The 18,113-nt window shown below is 51.8% G+C and overlaps 1 protein-coding gene across 1 annotated transcript in view; it reads right to left on the bottom strand.

Annotated features, from left to right (window-relative positions):
* Window positions 1-18,113, bottom strand: part of GLP1R (glucagon like peptide 1 receptor) — a 34,578-nt gene that overhangs the window by 15,034 nt on the left and 1,431 nt on the right. Inside the window, exons 2-5 of the mRNA XM_042986269.1 lie at window positions 11,507-11,603; window positions 10,468-10,575; window positions 2,661-2,779; window positions 2,195-2,301 (exon numbers count right to left, since the gene is read on the bottom strand). Of these exons, the coding sequence (XP_042842203.1) occupies window positions 2,195-2,301; window positions 2,661-2,779; window positions 10,468-10,575; window positions 11,507-11,603 (431 nt within the window). The remainder of the gene's footprint in view (window positions 1-2,194; window positions 2,302-2,660; window positions 2,780-10,467; window positions 10,576-11,506; window positions 11,604-18,113) is intronic.

Here is an 18,113-nt window from a genome sequence, read left to right as displayed (position 1 = left end):
TTATTTTCACCATAGACAAAAATTAATTACAGGTGGATTAAAGAACCATAAGAGAGAGAGAGAATCATAAATAGAGCTTGACATGGGGCTTGATCCCATGACTCTGGAATCATGATCTAAGCCCAAATCAAGAGTCAAACCAATTGAGCCACCCAGGCACCAAGGAAAGATTCCTTAAACAAGATCATAAAGGAATTTGGTCTTTGGAAAAAAATTGATAGTTTTTTTATCAACTGGCAAAATTAATCTTTATCAATTGATAACATTTAGTAATAAACTTTATTAATAAAAATGGATACACTGATATATTTCATTTCATTAAAATTAAGGACTTCCATGCATAAAAGGCACTATAACGTGAGTGAAAAAATCAACCACAGGCTAAAAGAGGATGCATCCTAAATTAGGATCCAGGATATATAATGAATGGCCAAAGAAAAAAGAAAAAGCCAAATAAGCCAATAAAAAAGTAAGCAAAGGATAGGAATAAGCAATTCATAAAATGAAACACAAAAATGCTCGATCTCTCTAGGAATCAGGGATATGCAAATTAAAATCATGAGATATCTCATACCCTTCAGATTAGTAACAGGTGAAAATACTAAATATTGGTGAGGATGTTAAGTAAAGGGAACTCCCATTTATTACTGGTAAGAAGGCAAACTGGTATGACCACTTTGGAGAGTAACTTCATCTAATAAGTTTCCTTTTTTTTTTTTTTTGTAACATTTTTAAAAAACGTTTATTTATTTTTGAGAGAGAGAGAGACAGACAGAGCATGAGCAGGAGAAGGGCAGAGAGAGAAGGAGACACAGAATCCAAAGCAGGCTCCAGGCTCTGAGCTGTCAGCACAGGGCCCAATGCGGGGCTTGAACCCACTAACCACGAGATCATGACCTGAGCCGAAGTCAGACACTTAACCGACTGAGCCACCCAGACACCCCTAATAAATTTTCAAAAGCACATGGCATTCAGACCAGGCAATTCTACTCAGAGGTACATGCCCCTGGAGAAATGCACAAGGGGTCATAAGTAAGAATTTGCCTCGTAGCAAGGTTTGTAATTCAGAGAAGAAAAAAAAAGGAAACACCTCAAATATCCATTAAAGTGATCAAAATAAATTGTAATGTATTATACAATAGAGTCTGGAGTGACGGTTAATATAAAACAGAACTACCTGCGTTAACATAAATGAATCTCACAAAAACATTGCAGGCCAAAAATAACATTGCAAAAGAGTATATACAACATACCATTAAAATACGCAAAGTCCACAGCTATCTATTTGTACAGATACTATAAATGTGGAAAAAGTATAGAGATGCCTGGGGATTATAAGTAGCCCCTTCAGGGCTTTCCTCTGGTTGTGGGGGTGGAGAGCAGTGGCAGGGTGGCTACCCAGGGCAGCATGCCCGTGTTGACTCTGTGGTAGGTGTTAGCTCTTGGGCTCGGCATTGGGTGTGCCAGTGATCAGTATCAGCCACTGTATTTTAATATCTCTGAAATACTTCATAATAAAAGGGGAGAATATTCACTGAGTGAATGCATCTATCAAACACTGACTGTGCCCAGCACTGACTGTGCCAGGTGCCATGGGGGTGACAGGAGGAATGAGGCTTGTCCTGTTTCTGTGGGGCTGGTATCCTGAGGTCCCTGCACTCAGAATTGCTCCTGACCTTGAACCCAGCCCCCCTGGCTTACCCTCCACCAAGTGCAGAGGGAGTGGGAAGAACATGGTCCTCTGGAAGGAATGGCTCATGGAGGTTAGACTTAAGGAAGACCTTTTCCAGGGGGCTGATAAGCTCCAAAGAGGGCAGAATCTCTAAATCCTTGAGCTCTTACCTAAAATCAAACTGAATTCCTGATGATTTAAGCTTCACATGCTCAGCTGAAGGGGATGTGCCCTAATCCCACCACCCACTATGAAGGTCTGGGGATATGTGCTTTGTGTGTTTGTGTGGTGTTTGTTTTTTTCTCTTTTGCAGTATTCTATGTAGGCTCTTACAGAGTAGAGATATGGCAAACGGGGCCATATCCTGTGTTTTCAGCCTCGTATTCAGTGGACAGGCTCTCCGGAGATCTCCTAAGAGAAGCATCGGCAGCACTGTCACTTTAGTTTGGTGCTCCCTCATCCACTGGGGACAGCGTGGGGAGCTGGAATGAAACAGCCCCTCCGGGCCCCCAGGCCCCTTACCTGAAGCTCAGGAGGATGGCCGAGGCGATGACCAGAGCGGAGAAGGAGAGTGTGTAGCCCACCGTGTAGATGATGGAAAAGGACAGGAGCTGCTCCTCTGGGGAGCTCTGTGTGCACACGAGGGATACAGTGCACGTGAGGCAGCCCACGCCCTCCTCTCCCACATCTGTCTTTCCCATGGGACAGGGAGAGGTGGGGCCCCAGGTCAGGCTGCACCAGGGACTTCAGAACTAAGAAAGAAAATAACCTATGGCAATGGTCCTTGGATTTCCAGGGCCTCGTCCCAAGGCCAGTGGGGTGAACACACATGGCCTCTGCCCAGCAAGCATGGTGTGCAAAGCCCCCAGAAGCAGGGGGATAGACAAGATGGCCACAGGCCAGCCCACCAGATGCCCAGGGGCCCTGCTCCAGTGCAGCTGGGACCCCATTACCCCTCACTGACTCGGAGCCCCCATCTGCAACTCACTCTCTCCCCTCGCTTGGACTCCTCGCACTCAGACAGGTTCCTCCAGGGCAGGCTGGAGTTGTCCTGGCGCAGCCACAGGCCCTCGGCTGTGCAGAACCGGTACACGTGGCCCTGCAGCACTGGGGCAGAGAGACGTGGGAGCTGAGCCCAACACCACAGAGACCTCATTCCTCCCTGCCCTGGGGCCCCCACTGCTCCCCCAGGACTGACCTCTTGGAGTTGGCAACACCTCTGAGACACACACACACACACACACACACACACACACACACACACACACATTCAGGCCTTCCTCTCTTGCCATGTGCCCATTTGGCCCAGGGACAGGAAAGGCAGTCGCTAAGGGCCACCCAGCACCACCTTCAGCCTTTCCTCCTGGCCACCCTGGGATAGAGTTTGATGAAGCCATGTTTTTGAGATAACTCTAGCCCATTCCCATGTCCTGCCTCCAGCCTCAAATCACACTGCTGACAAGGTCTGGTGCTGAACACCAGTGGCCTTCAACAGCTCCATAGCCACCCACTGTGACTTCGAATTTTCAGGACTAGCCCCTGCCTCCCTCCAACACTTCATAGACAGAGTAGATCCTGGGAACAGATGGGCTCAGAGCTCCTGAGAGGAAGAAAGAGGCACAGCACTGCCTCCGGGAGCCTGTCTGAGGGGGAGACACAGTCCTGCCCTAGGGAGCTCCAGTCTGAGTGGGGGAGACACAGCCCTGCCCTCAGGGAGCCCCAGTCTGAGTGAGGGAGACATAGCCCTGCCTCACGGAGCCCAAATCTGAGGGGAGACACAGCTCTGCTCTCTCAGGGAGCCCCAATCTGAGGGGAAGACACAGTCGTGCCTTTAGGAAGTCCTAATCTGATGGAAATGACAGTCTTATGCTCAAAGACAGTCTGATCTAAAAGGAATCCAATGTCAATGGTAGAGGCACAGCCCTTGGAGACTCTCCATTCAAAGAGGGAAAATCCAGCTCCTCCCTTCGAGTAGCCCCTAGTGAGATGCTGGGGACAGAGACTGCCCTTGGAGACCTCCCAGTCTGAGAGGAGGGAGAGATCCAGCCCCTGTCCTCAGAGAGCTTTCATTCTGAAGGAGGAAGCACAGTTCCTGGCTCCAGGGAATCAAGACTCTCACAGGAAAAAAACAGTCCTCAGAAAGTAATAACATAAATGCAAACCGAGAGAGATCAAACACAGGCCCAACAGAGCTGGGGTGGACGCTGTCTGTGCTCATTCACACACATCAAGTCTGACCTGCCCTGCTGGCCCCCTACCCAGGGAGGTGGGTGGCTTGTGGTCCCTGGTTCCCTGTGAGGTCATGAAAGGGAATAAGGGGTTTACTTGTGCCTGGGAGGAAATGCCTCATTGCCTTCCTGGAGGAGAATGTAAGTCTGACCCCAGAGCCAGGAACCCGGGGACAAAAACGAGGTTAGGGTTAGCACAGGAAGATTAAGGAGGGAAACTGGAGCCAGGACAAAATGTAAAAGATTTAAAAATTCTAAAGGACTAAAAGATTTTAAAGACCAGTCATGGGATGAAGGTGCAGTGGGAGGGAGGGAGGAAGGATGGGAAGCATTGGAGGCCCTGGTCACAAGTTTCCAGGTGGAGGAGTAGCAGTAAGAACTGTGTGTGGGAAGAGGCTCATTAACATGTGTACATGAGGGTAAAAGCAGAGGGAGGCAAACCTTAAGAGACCCTTAAACAAAGAGAACAAACTGAGGGTTGCTGGAGGGGAGGTGGGGGGGGGTTGGGCTAAATGGGTGACGGGCATTAAGGAGGGTACTTGTTGGGAGGAGCACTGGGTGATGTATGTAAGTGATGGATCACTGGGTTCTACTCCTGAAACCAAGACTATACTGCATGTTAACTAACTCAAATTTAAATAAACAAATTAATTAAAACAAAAACAAAAAAAAATGTGTGCATGATGGGAGTGAGGCAAACCCCAGGGCCTGCCCTGAAAGGGCCCAGCAGGGACGCAGCCATCTAGGCCAGGGATGTTTTACCTTTCACAAACTGTCAGTCTACCCACTGTTGTTATGTATCAGGTACCCGCAGGGCCTATCGCTCAGACCCTTTTCCTTCCAGACCCCCAACCCCCAGTCACCCAGTGCAGCGTCCCTGTTCACTCCTCTCCTTTCTCCCCCTCTTTCATAAAACCTGAACCAAGGCCTTCTTCAGGAGACTGAAACATCTTGTGATACAGTAGAGTAAATCACCTCGCAGTATCAATGCTTCTAGAAGAACATTTTAAGAGACTTTACCTGGAAAAGAAACAAAAACCTAAAAATCTAGTGACAGGACTTCCGGCAGCAAAAAGAGCCTGAGTCCCAATACCGCTCAAATGCATTTATGAACAAAATCAGGCAAAGGCAAAGGCGGAGGAGGGGAGGCATGTGGTCTGATTTTAGCAGATTTTAGCTCTTCTCGAGCCCTGAGTGCCCCTCTTATCTGTTGCACGGATGCCTGGAATTCTTCACCAGGGGTCGAGTCTTCTGATAGAAGGCCAAACCAGTCTTCAGAGCACTGATGGGGATCTGGGCTGACCCCAGAGGGAGTGAGACTGATGTCAGGGCCTTCACTGGCAGCCCATTTTGATGACATCAAGGAAGGAGGAAGAGAAGGCAGAGGGACCAAGGGAAGGGAGAGGACATGGTAATGGAGCACAAACCACCGAACCGCCCATTTACCCAGGACTTAGCCCACAGCAGTGTGACCCCGATAATACCCCAAAAATACCACAGCTAGATGCACCCACAATTGCTGGTTCCCTCCCTACATGCACCTTATACAACCTCTCTACAAGCTACACACAGTATTGGTTTTCAAACACCTGCTGTACGCTTGACAACTTTGAACATCACGACCAAGTTACAAGGTAGGCATGTTAATCCCATTTTATGGATGAAGAAGCTGAGCCTCTTAGTGTCCAAGTGACTTGCCTAAGCTCACCCAGCCAGGAAGTAGCAGAGGCAGGATTCAAACACCTAGCTCTTTGCCTTCAGAGGTCAAAAGTTAGCAGCCAAATTCACTGCTAACAGTCAACAATGGCCATGTGCCATTTCTCTTCTGCCCTTCAGGGCTTGGGTTTGCTAACATTCAGCATCCTCCCAGTAGATCCTCTTACCAGTGTGGATCTCCAGCAGCCTGCACCATTCCTGGGCCTTCTGCTGAGGGCCAACAGGGAAGATGGGGAGATGGTAAATGCACAGATGTGTCACTGGCACAGTATCAAGAGATCACTGCGTCCCCGAGAAGCTCGGGGAACCTATGAGAGTGTGTCTGTCAATTATCCCTCATTAGCAGCCAGTATTAAAAGCCAGGCTGATTCTTGGCCAGGCCTATGGTCCCCAGATGCCCATCTTGGCTGGAGGTAGGGAGGGTCCAGGCACAGCCCTGCTTATCAGCCCAGCTTTATCTGGCCCAGGAACTGCTGGTAAATCACAGCCAGGGGATTGGCTCTGGTCTTGTCAACACCAGGAGGCAGCCGGCCACATGCCAGGAGGCCCAAGGATATTTCATTAAGTCAGACCCTGGTGCTGGAAATAAAACCCCCAATTAAACACTTCCCCTCCCGGAAACTGCAGCGGCGTCTGTAATCAAGCTAACAGCCGCCCTTCCACGTGGATGCAGGCTCTCAGGGCTGTGGAGAGCTGCTCATGAATCCATTAGTTCTTGCACCCTTAGCAACAACAGCGGTCAGCAAGGACTACTGGGCCCCATCTGACAGACGGGGAAGCTACGATTCAGAGACGGTAGTCACAGCCCCATCCCATCGTGGTGGAGTGAGGGTCAAAGGCAGGGCTAGAACTGAAGGCATCAGCTTGGGGTGGGAGACAGCAGGGGTAGTGCATCAATCATGACCCAGGAGAACTACACAGACCCAAGATCAAATCCTGGTTCTGCCCTCAACCAGCTATGCAGCCTGGGGCAGACCTCCCCAGGTCTCAGTTTTCTCATCTGTGAAATGGGAACCATAATGGCTTCTCAGGTCTGTGGTGTGAGGATTAGGAGATAAAGCACGAGAAGTGCCTGGTGCATAGTAGGCCTTCATGACATGGTCACATTGAAAGCCCTGCTGATGCCTTCACCCTAATTTCTCAAAAAAGGCACTCCCCCACTGAGGATGGGGCTGGAACTCAGGACACCACCTCGGCCACAACTCCAGGGCCAAGCTCTGGCCTCGGTCTCTCTGTGGCAACGCTGGCCTGCCATGAAAGCTCCTGGGCTCCACATTACTCAAGGGAGGCACCTGTCAGAGTTTCCGAGAATTGTGAGTTATAGGCCATTTTAAAAGCATTTTATGACTCTCATGTAATGAGAACTAAACTAACAAACAGGTACAGATCAGGAGGGGGTGCAGCTAATGAGACCAGAATGATTTGTAACAAGCAGATCAGCTGTTTGTGGGTAAATGAGGCTGTTGGATGACCCTCAGGCGGCAACAGGCTCTCAGAAGCCACTCAAGCCTTCTGGTTTACAAAGTCTTACTGACACCAGGCATCTCGTTCAAACATGGTCCTTCCTTGACTCATCTGCTTCTGCCCTCTAGAGTCCCAAATTCTGAATTAGAGGGCTCAGAATTCGAGGATGTCTGAGGGCATCCTGTCCCTAGGACATCGTGTGGTTCTGAGGCCTGAGGCCTGGCCCCATCTACAAGGTGATGCCTGGATGTCCTCCCTTCCTGGAGGGTCCTCCTCTCCCCTTCTCCCCCCTTCTCCAACTCCCTTTTGTTTCAGGCTTGGCTCTGATGTCACCTCTCTCTGGAAGCCTTCCTGATGCCACACCCCAGGCAAAAGAGGTGGCTCTGACCTCCCTCAGCACCACTTCCTGAGCCGATGAGCTGACCTCTTCAGCCCTGTGGTGAGGAGTCAGCCCTCCTCCCCAGAGCTGACCTCTTCAGCCCCATGGAGAGGGGTCACCTGTTCTCCGCAGCATACCCACACACACTCCTGAGGTCTCATTAGTACCCCTATCTCCTGACATAGGCCTGACCTGAGTGTCTGGTAATTGTTTTAATCCTTTCTCTAGTCGCACATTCCTCTGACCTGCTCTGCACCCCCTGGGGACAGCATCACTTGGGCTCCCTGCCCTCTATGAGTTTGGCCAATGGGAGGCACAAGTAAAAGGTAGGAGGGCCCCCTGTGTGGCCACAGCCCTGCTGGGTGGCCTCCCCATTCCCACTCCACTCAGATCTAGGAATGCTAAAGCTTCCGCCTCTTAAAAGTCCTTGGTGCTTTATACACCTTACTGGCCCCTTAACCCTGCCCCGCCCCTGTAAGTGACCCCTCCATTAAATTCTTCTCAAATTCCCAGCTGAGTGTGTTTTCCTCCAGGACCCTGCCTGCGACACCCCTGTCCTTCTTGCTGCCCACCGCCCCACTAACTCATACTGTGAAGTTTCTCCACAGGCTGTTCCCCTTGATCAGCCCAAGAATGCTCCAGTACTGCCCCCTTCTGCTTTCACAATCCCTGGGTGGGTGTTAGGGAAGTCCCTGGTGCCAGCCTCTGCCAAGGGGACCACCAGGACAAGCCAGAGACCGCAATTATGCTGTGGGAGCCCATGGTGGGTCTCCCTACAGGTCCCTAACTCAGGGAGGGGAGAATCAGATCCTGAGTGTCAGAAAAGGGAGTGAATTAGCCTGGTGAGTCAGGGAGGGGGTGGAGACTGGCAGGGGGCCTATGCAGTGGCCAATATCTTCGTGGAGAAAGCAATAAAACTGTGTTCGCTCATAAACGGGCACCACCAGGACCTATTTCCTGCTCAAATAAAATTAAAGGTGATGGATGGAGCTGCAAGTGGCAGGCAGAGCTGGGGGCAGCTTAGTGTTGAGTGATGGACCCTGTCCTGGGCCCGGCTCCCTGGGGTCTAGAGGCCCAGCCCAGGCTGGCCAAGCAGCTAGTCCCAAACCTCTCGGACACAGGGAAAGTCTGTGTATTGGGGGAGGTGGGGGAGGTAAGTAGGGTGGGTGGAGAAAATTAACAGCAACGATTCTTCAAGAACCTGCAATCCTCCCAGCGACCCTTATCACCGGATTTATCCCATCTCCCAGATGGGCGAGTGAGCTGGGGCACAAAGCGGTCTGGGAATCCGCTGAAGCTCACACAGCCACTCACAACATCGGCAAACAGAACCATTAGATTGTAGGACTCGACTTTTTCATTTGTAGGGAGAGGCCAGGCCGCTCACCGCCCTCTCTTGGATGGAGTGTGCCCAGCCAGCAGAGGCCCAAGGCCACCCACCTGTCGTCATGCCCAGAGCCACAGCGACACGCACACATGTGCACACACGTGCATGTAGGCTCACTCAGCCTGGTGCAGCAGTGAAACACACTCTCAGCCAGACTCCAGACCTGATTCCTGGGTCTGCTACCCACTAGCTTGTGGGCTTGGAAAAGGCACGTAGCATCTCTGTGCCTCAGGTTCCTCCTCTATAAAATGAGAGCATAATCAGAGTACTTGCTCATGGGGTAACGCTGTGAGGATGAAATGAGTGTAGGTATGTAAAGTGCTTACAACAGGCCATAGAAGTGCTGCGGGGGCGGGGGGGGGGCACAGATCCACCCTGCATCCTACCAGGTGCACGTTCTCCCTGCACACCTCAGGGTGAGGTGGGGGTCCTGAGAGAGCAGAGAAGGAAACAGCCTCCTAGCACTCCTGCTTGGGCTTCATCTGACCTCAGTCCTTTGTTCTGAGGTGATATCCACGCCAGGCCTTCCCAGGTGCCCTAATGTTCCAGTAAGGGGCTGCCTCCTCCAGGAAGACTGCTGGCTTCCCATAGTATGAGGACATTTGCTTTTGGGTTGGTTTCTGCTTGAAGGCCTCTTAGAGGCACAGTGGTTAAGAGCACAAGGCTGGCTTCAAATCCTGGCTCTACCATTTACCACATCATCTGGAGCAAGTGGCTGAAACTTTCTGGGGCCTCAGTTTCCTCAGCTGTACAACAAGCATAACCACAGGGTAATTGTAAAGAGTAAATGAATACTCTGCTTTTAAGGCAAGACTTGGCATGTAGGTCATCAGTACATATTAGCTATCATTATTATGAGAGTCTTTTCTCCCCTTACTGAGACTATGAGCTCCTTGAGGCCAGGGTGCTAGTCTCCTGTTAGCCTCCCTGGTGCTTGGGATAGACAGGTAGTGATGGGGGCGCATTAGGTAGCCCTCCGAGCAGAGTGCCCCCCGCAGGCTCTGGAGGTCCCTGCACTCCAATGACTCTCACACCCACCCAGACACACCTTTCCTGGTGCAGGGTCCGCTGCAGGCAGGAGTGATCTAGGGAGGGAAGCCCACTGGGGAGGGACAACCCCAGCAGCACCCTGATGACTAATCCCATCTGCGTTCATCTGACCAGTGAGCCTCTGAAGAGTCAGGAGGTAGCCAGGTACCACTACCAGGCATGAGGCACCTACAAACACACATCATACGTACATACATACACACATACACATACCCAGAGTAGTGATGCCTCTGGGTAACCCCCAACCCTAAGTCTGTTCCTACCCAGCTCCTTTCCTGACTACTGGATGGAGGGGGCTTACATTTCTCTCTTAAGTCAGGGGCTGAAATCCCACACTCTACCCTCCCCTTGTCACATGCCAGCATAGACCCTAGCCTAGGTTACACCTGACACCCCCTACTGTACCCCCCCCCAGAGGAAAGACAGGGAGCCCACCCATTAGGAGGCCTAAAGATCTTCTGGGGTGGGGACGGCTGTGCCTCGGCAGAAAGACAGCAGTGTGCACCCTGCTCCAGCTCCACCCCCCTGCCCCCCAGCCTCCTGGACACAGGGAAAAGGAGAGAGGACTTACCACTGCTGGCCCAGGGCAGGTACCAGGGGCAGCTGACATTCACGAAGGAGCCCGGCAGCCCGTCTGGCCAGCAGGCATACTCATCGAAGGTCCGATTGCAAAACAGGCCTGGGTGCAGGAGGAATAGTCTCTGAGTCCCCACCCGGCCTGCCAGTGGCACATCCCCTCCACTGCCACCATGGAGGCTGGCAGGGCAGAATCCCTGCACTCGGCTAACCTCTGCTGAGCACTCGCTGTATGCCAAGCACTGTCCCCACCCAGCAGGTACCAGGCCAGGGGACTCAGCCACTTATCAGCAGTGGAACTTCGAGCAAGTTACTTAATGTCTATTTTCTCACCTGTAAAATGGGACTAATCCTGTGCCCACAGGGCCTTTTGGAGACAAATAGTGTGTTATATAGATACTTGAGCATGGTAATTAAGTGCTCAATAAATCCCTATGGGCCATTCCTTTTTTTTTTTTTTTTCTTTTTTGGAACTTTCAGTGGACCCATGATTTATTCAGACTCCCTATGAAGGCAGTATTCAGACAAGGGAAAGACTGATTATACAATTGCTGAGATCAAAATGGAAGACTGCCTCAGTGTGAAAATAAATTGCAACGCAAACATCTAAGAAGAGTGCCTATAGGCCTATTCTTAAAGTATACATCATAGATGAGGGGGGAACGGTAGCTCATGAGGCTCGAATAACCCTCTACGGCCGCTGTGCTGTGATTGCAGGGTCCAGCCAGCTCCAAACTTCTGCTCTTTAGACCACCCCATAAACTCCTCTGAAACATTTATTCCTATAAATATGTTGGTTGGGCCTCCAGCCCCAGCACAGGCCAGAAGTGCTAAGGAGGACACAGAATGGAAAGGCCAGGTCCCTGCTTCCAAGAGGCTCGAGCTGGAGAAAAGGGGAATAAGATGGCACCCCCAGGTATCGGGCAGGTGTGGCATCCTAGAGAGGCAGATGATGCCCAACCATAGCTTGGGGGTGGGGAGCGCCTTCAAAGTCTCCAGGGGATCGGTTGGGTGAGGGTCCCACCTGGACTCACCTGTGGCTGGGGGTGGAGCCTCAGTCAGGAAGCGTTGGCACTGGTGTCGGTATTCTCGCCATTTCTGCACTGTCTCTGAGAGGGACACAGTGGCACCCTGTGGGGGGGAGGAGAGAAATGGAGGCCCCTTGGGTCCAGCCAACCTCTCTTTTCCCCCCGGCCCCCACACGCCCCCTTTTTTTTTTTTTCATCTCCAGAGAACGGTAGAGCCCGAAACTCCACCAGGCATTGGCTATCTCTGAAAGGGGGAGAAAGTCACTACCACAGAGGCACTCTGGTGGATCTTTTCACATTTTTATCCCCAAGTAGACAGATGCGTAGCTTGATGTGTATTAAGTGACCAGCACATGTCTACTGAAATGATGATTTGGGGGGCTGAGTGGGGGAAGGGGGAGTGTGCCGCATTCTGACCTCACCTAAGAGGCAGAGTTCCTGAGGGACCACGGCTTTGTGACTGCCATGGACTCCTTTCCCAGTGCCCAGTCAGCCTGCCTGCAAGGTTCTTGCACTTTCAACCATTCTAGAAGGGCACATGCCGGCCCAGAGTGGGAGAGAGACTCAGTCGAAGTCACACAGCACCCCAAGGAGCAGAGCTAAGGCTAGGACTCTGGCTCCCCCAGATCAGTGACTGTGATGGTGTATTGGGAGGCATGTGGTGTAGTGGGATTCAATGCTACAGAGCATTGAAATAGGCCATCATGTCATCCGGGGGGGCCAACACACCACCCATTGTCCCTTTTTCTAGCATAACGTTAGAGATCAAATATTCAGCCCAGCTTCTATCACCTGAAGTAGTCCTGAGGACATGGGATCAGAAAAGTTCCAGAACAGGGAGATTTGGCTTACAATGGGAGGGGTCCCCCTATCTGTGAGTAAGGGGATATGAACCTCCATTTTTAGATAAGGTAACCAAACAGATTTTTTAGCACAGAGACCCAAACGACCCACCCGTGTGAGAAATGTCCCTTCTGAACATTTTCGTGCACTTCCTGTAGATATATCTTGGGATTGTGATTCTTTTTTATTTGTATTTTTTCCTCAACAGGCTCCAAATGACAAATACTCCTCATTTAGAGTCTGCAGAGGCCAAGATGACCAGGGAGCCCCTTGCATAAAATGTAGAGCTTATACTTGATTTAAAACAAAAGTTCACTTTTTTGAAATCACAAAAATACACTCGGGTGCCAAAATTAAAATAGCTTCTTTTGGGCAGCTTGCACCCTGGACTTGGTGCTGCCCTAAGCACATGTTGGACGTGGTTTTGGGTAATCCTGCCCTGGTTTAAGCTGAGTCCTGGTTTATAGGACACCTCCCACAAAGACACAGGTTGTCCTGTGCTCATCCCTGCCCACAAGGGAAACGCCAGGAAGGGGCCCAAGCTTGCTTGAGCCCCAGCACATTCTCCAAGTAAGTGTGCCCAGGCCACAGGTGGCACCACCTGAAGGAGTTCTTCTGAGGGCAAAGGTCAAGTGTATTTGTTTGAAAAACAAATAAAAGAACAAGGAATAAAACACAACAGCAGTTAAGGCAGTGTCTTGATTTTGGCTACAAAAGACAGGTCAGCAGAATTGTTCACTAGAGCCAGTCCTGGTGGATCAACCCCAATCCCCAGCCCACCCCTTTTCCTTCTACCCCCCACCCCCACCCCCTAATGCAGCAGCTGGTGGTAAAAGGGCAGAGAGGCTGGGGAGAAATCCTCCTTGATCACTCTTTCTAGAAGGAAAGCAGGCAGAAAGCAAGGTCACAGCTGGGAACTAGGGCAGAAGGTGTGTCTGGGGCAGGGAGGGAGAACAGGGAAGCCCATGGAAACTAAAAGTCTTGGAGTGGGGATTGGAGTGGGGTTAAAGGCTAAGGACAGCACCATGAAGGCCAGCTTGGCCACCAACACTCCAGGGAGGTTCAAAACAGAAGCAGCCCTGTCACCTGCTCTGAGGAGAGCTTCAGATATAAAACTATCTTAGACAAGGACTCCCTGAGGCAGGATTGTCTGCCCCCTCAGACTGGGGCTCCCTGAGGCAAGGCTGTGTCTCCTCCCTTAGACTGGGGCTCCCTGAGGGCAGGGCTATGTCTCCCCTCAGACTATTGCTCCCTGAGGCAGGGCTGTCTGCCCCCTCAGACTTGGGATCCCTGAGGACAGGGCTGCGTCTCCCCTCACACTGGGGCTCCCTGAGGACAGTGCTGTGTCTCCCCTAAGATAGAGAGCTTCCTGACCTCTTCCTGAACCAGCTCAGGGTCTCCAACATACTGCTTACTGTACAGCCCTGCCCTCCAACCCCCTACATAAACAGCATGAACTACTGGGACCTCTGGTCTCTCCCCGACCAAGTGTTTATGGAAGCCATATTGTGCCAGACTCTGGGAGGTGGTGGGGATGAGAAACGTGGAAAACACAAAGAGGAAAGACAGGGCCCTGACCTGAGAGAGTTCCCATGCTATTTGGGGGGTGGTGTCAAGGGCTGGGCAGCACAGAACAGAGAAGGCAGGGGTGAGAATGTTCAGAGGGTGGTTTGGCCCAGGCTCAGTGTAGACTCAGCTTTGGGGGACAGGCTGGGCTAGCAAGGGTGGAGGGTGGGCGTTTCAGCAGGAGGGCTCAGCAGGTACAAAGATGCAGAGGTGGGGATGTTGATGCTCCTGCCAGCAGAGAAAGGAATTTCTGGGCGAGGGAGAGAGCAGTGGCCAGGACTCGGACAGACATGAGGCTCTGGTCTGGGACAAGGCTGATGATGTCCAGTAAGCAGGGCCCAGGTGCTCCGGTGAACACAGTAACACAGTGGAGGGTGAATAAGCCTGGCTTTGGGCTTAGATCCAGGCCTGACCCTGGCTCCCCCATAAATTAAGTTTGTTACCTTGCCCAAGAATCTTAACTTCTAGCCTCAGCCCGTACATGTGCAAAATGGGAATAATAATAGTCCCTACCTACCACCTGCCCAGGATTGTTGTGGGGATTAAGTGAGTTTATGCTTAGAATGGCCCCTGGCACATGGAAAATGGGCAGCCCATGCAGTCCTTCTCACGATTTCTGCTGTTTACAGGAGAAGGGGGAGGGCAGAGTGGATGGGGCAGCCTGGCTTCCTGGGGAGTCTGGGCGCTACCTCTCCCTCACTTCCAGGATCAACAAAGTCCCAGGAGGAAACGGACATATTTTCATGCCAAGGCCCCATCATTCTGCATCGCCCAGTGGCAAACCCAAGTGGGGATGCTCGGGATTCCATGCCCCTGGGCAGGGAACTGTGAGGAGGGGCAGGCCCTGTCCACCAGCCCCTAGCCCCGGTTCATCCTCCCCTGGCATGAGTCCCTGCTCCAAGCCTGATGAGGTGGGGCTGTGGGTGCTGGGTACTGGGAAGGACCCAGTTGTAGATGCTCCTGCCTCACAGGGCAGCAGACCAGGCCCACAAGAGGGCAGCAGTGGCGGGCTAAGGTGCCAGAGTGAGGGCAGGATGGAAGTTTTAGAATCAGGACTTGCCAGGTTTTATGAAATCTCTCTGAAGGGGATGGAGAGATAAAACGGAGACAATGCGCAGGTGGGAGTTATAATAAGGAGGGGCATCTCTCAGATGCAGGAGTTTGGGGAGGAAGCAGGAGGTGAGGAAGAGGACGCCAAGAGGGAGTGGTGTGCAGGAAAGTGCAAGTCCTGGGTTCAAATCCCAGTTCAATCTGTTAATGTGGGATTGATAAGATGCACTTTAATACTTTGGGGCCTCAGTTTCCTCATCTGTACAACAGGCATATTATTCTTCTCAAAAAGTTACTGTACTGGGGCGCCTGAGTGGCTCAGTCGGTTAAGCATCCGACTCTTGATTTCAGCCCAGGCCCTGATCTCATGGTTCCTGAGATCAAGCCCCATGTTGGGCTCTGCGCTGAGCATGGAGCCTACTTGGGATTCTCTCTCTCCCCATCTGCCCCTCTCTCCCACTCACACACACTCTCTCTCTCTCTCAAAATAAATAAATAAACTTAGAAAAAAAGAGTTACTGTACAGATCCAGCAACATAAAGTAGATGAACACCTTTATGAATCATCAAGCCCTGTACAAATGGGCAGTCTTAGAAGGAAGAGCAGACAGGAAAGGACATAGCTGGCATGGATGCTCCCAAGGTGACAGGCTTTCCAACACCCTGGGAAGGTACTCCCTCTCCAAAGACTAGCTCCTAACTGAAAAATTCCTCCTACAGTTTTCTTAGTGTGACTACATCTCTTCCTTTTCTGGAAGCCTTTTTGATTGAAGGAAGGGGGAAAGAGACCTTGGCCTCCCTGGGCCATCGAGGTGGGAAAAATGGGAGAGGATTCCAAAGGAGAAAGAGAACTCCAAAGACGAACTCTGGGGCCTCCTAGCTGATGCAGCCCTTATCTTCCCCAGCAGCTCCTCCCCAGACCCCCCAGACCCCTCCCTCTCTGCCCTCCTCCCAGAGCCCACAACATCACCCTGGCCCCAGTGCCCTGGAAGGGTGGGGCTGCCAGACCCCTGGCTCTTTGACCCCCATTAGTTTTTTCTTAAGGGCTCCAGACATGTGAGCAGAAGGGCAAGGCAAAGAAAACTGACACACGTTGTCATATGCACAGGAACCTTACATGGGTGTCCTGTCATCCACATTATCAAACTCACCATCGAGCACATGCTTACATACCAAGACATGACAGTCTCACTCTCTCTCTCTCTCACACACACACAGTCAGGTACACACTCACATGCTGAGACATCACCCCCACCACCGTGCGTGCGCGCGCACACACACACACACACACACACACACACACAGACTCCTCGACTGACATATGCTCAATTCACACTGTCACATACATGCATACAGGGAAACAGCCACACATTCTGTCACAAGCATGCTATCTCTCACCCACACGCTGGCACAGACTGGCAGAACCCATTCACACACAAAAATGTCTCACACACACACAAACCTCCCCATAGACACAGTATCATACATGGGGTTGCAAACACATATACGCTGCCAGACACACAATTACATGCTGAGACGTTTCACACACCAGTGGCTCCCACACCAGCAGACTGCCACACGCAGGATCACGCACAAATACACAGAGAAACAGGGTCTCATACAACCCACACCCTTCTCCTCCTGGACTCTCTCTCTCTGTGTTCCTCTACCTATCTCTACGTCTGTATCTCTGTGTCTCTCTATCACACACACACACACACACACACACACACACACACACACACGCAGAGGAATCTGCCTAGGGCCAGGCTGCAGCTAAGGAAGGGCCTGTTTTTGCTCAAAGAAAGGGACTGGAGGGCAGGATGTGGTTTCTTCGTTGCTCCTGTCCCGGGGCCCCCACCCGGGATCCGGGTCCGGGAGGGAGCCCAGCTCAGAACAAAGTCCACGCTGACCGCTGTGCACCCTGGACTCCCTCCGCCCTTCACTAGAGTACAGAGGCGCAGGCCTCCAACAGCCCCTCTCCAAGCCCTGTTCTGCCCTGAAGAAGGCTTCCAGATTCTGGAGGACAAAGGGGTCAGTTCCCCCATGTACCTCAAATTGCCATTTCAGGGTTCCAGGGTCTCAATCCTCTCCATGACTTTATGTGGTAGAGCTTCTGATCCCCGTTTACAGGTGAAGAAACTGAGGTTTGGGATGGTGAAGGGTGCTACCCAAGATCACCAGCTAATAGCAGACCTGATATTTGAACCTAGTTTTCTCTGGTTCTAATTTTGGGTGTCCAAGTCTTGCCTGTCTCCTCATAGACCAGGTTCCTCACAGGGATGGTGGGGAGGTAAGGAATAGGGGAAAGGGGCCTGGTCCTTTCCAGGAACAATGAAGCAGTGGCCTGGGTCCCTTTCTTTAGAGGTCGATTTGGCCACTACCACCTGCCCCCCCTCCCGACCCCGGCTGCTGGCCAGACCAGAGAGTGGACAGCTCACTCTGTATTTTTCCTTCAGCCCCACCTGGGAAGGCAGGTATTAGGTACCAGCCCAGCCCCACACCCCTTTCTCCTCTCTGAATGACCCCTTCCTGAATGACTGGGTCATCTTACACAGGAACTCCCCTTTTCTGAGCTTTTTCCCCCATCAGTGACATAGAGGGAGTAACTCTAGCATTGCTGACCTCATGAACAGAAAGAATGCAAAATTCACCCATTTTTAGAGTCATCTACATGGGCATGGGGTTGTACCACAATGACTGCAGTCTAACGTCAAAGCCCTTTTGCTCAGCTCTCTGTGGTGGCCAGAGATGTTCAGTGCCCCCCAATAACAGAATCCCCAGAAAGCGCCACCCTCTCTGCTCAGAGCCTGGCTCATCCTGCCCGTTTCTGACCTTCCAAGCCCAGTGCTGAGGAGTCAGGGGATCAGAAGTAAGAGCAGGTCCAAGGAGCCCAATTCTTATGGGAAAAAGAACTTTGGGGAGAAGCCAGGCAGCCTCCAGAACCTCTCCATCTCCCTGAATCCAAACCAGGTCTGCAAACTCGGCCTGGAACAGGACAGGGGCAGACAGCAAGGCCTTCCACCTCCACCCAGCGCAGCCCCAAGGCGGTAAAGGTGAGAGCCAGGCAGTAATGCTAATGCATCTGCAGTCTTGGCTCCTGAAAGATCCCAAGTACACCAGAGAAGTCAAGGCCTGGCTGAGGGACTTGGGGA

The sequence above is a fragment of the Panthera tigris genome, chromosome B2, assembly GCF_018350195.1.
Source record: "Panthera tigris isolate Pti1 chromosome B2, P.tigris_Pti1_mat1.1, whole genome shotgun sequence".
Lineage (NCBI taxonomy): Eukaryota > Metazoa > Chordata > Mammalia > Carnivora > Felidae > Panthera > Panthera tigris.
This window is presented reverse-complemented; position numbering and strand designations above follow the sequence as displayed.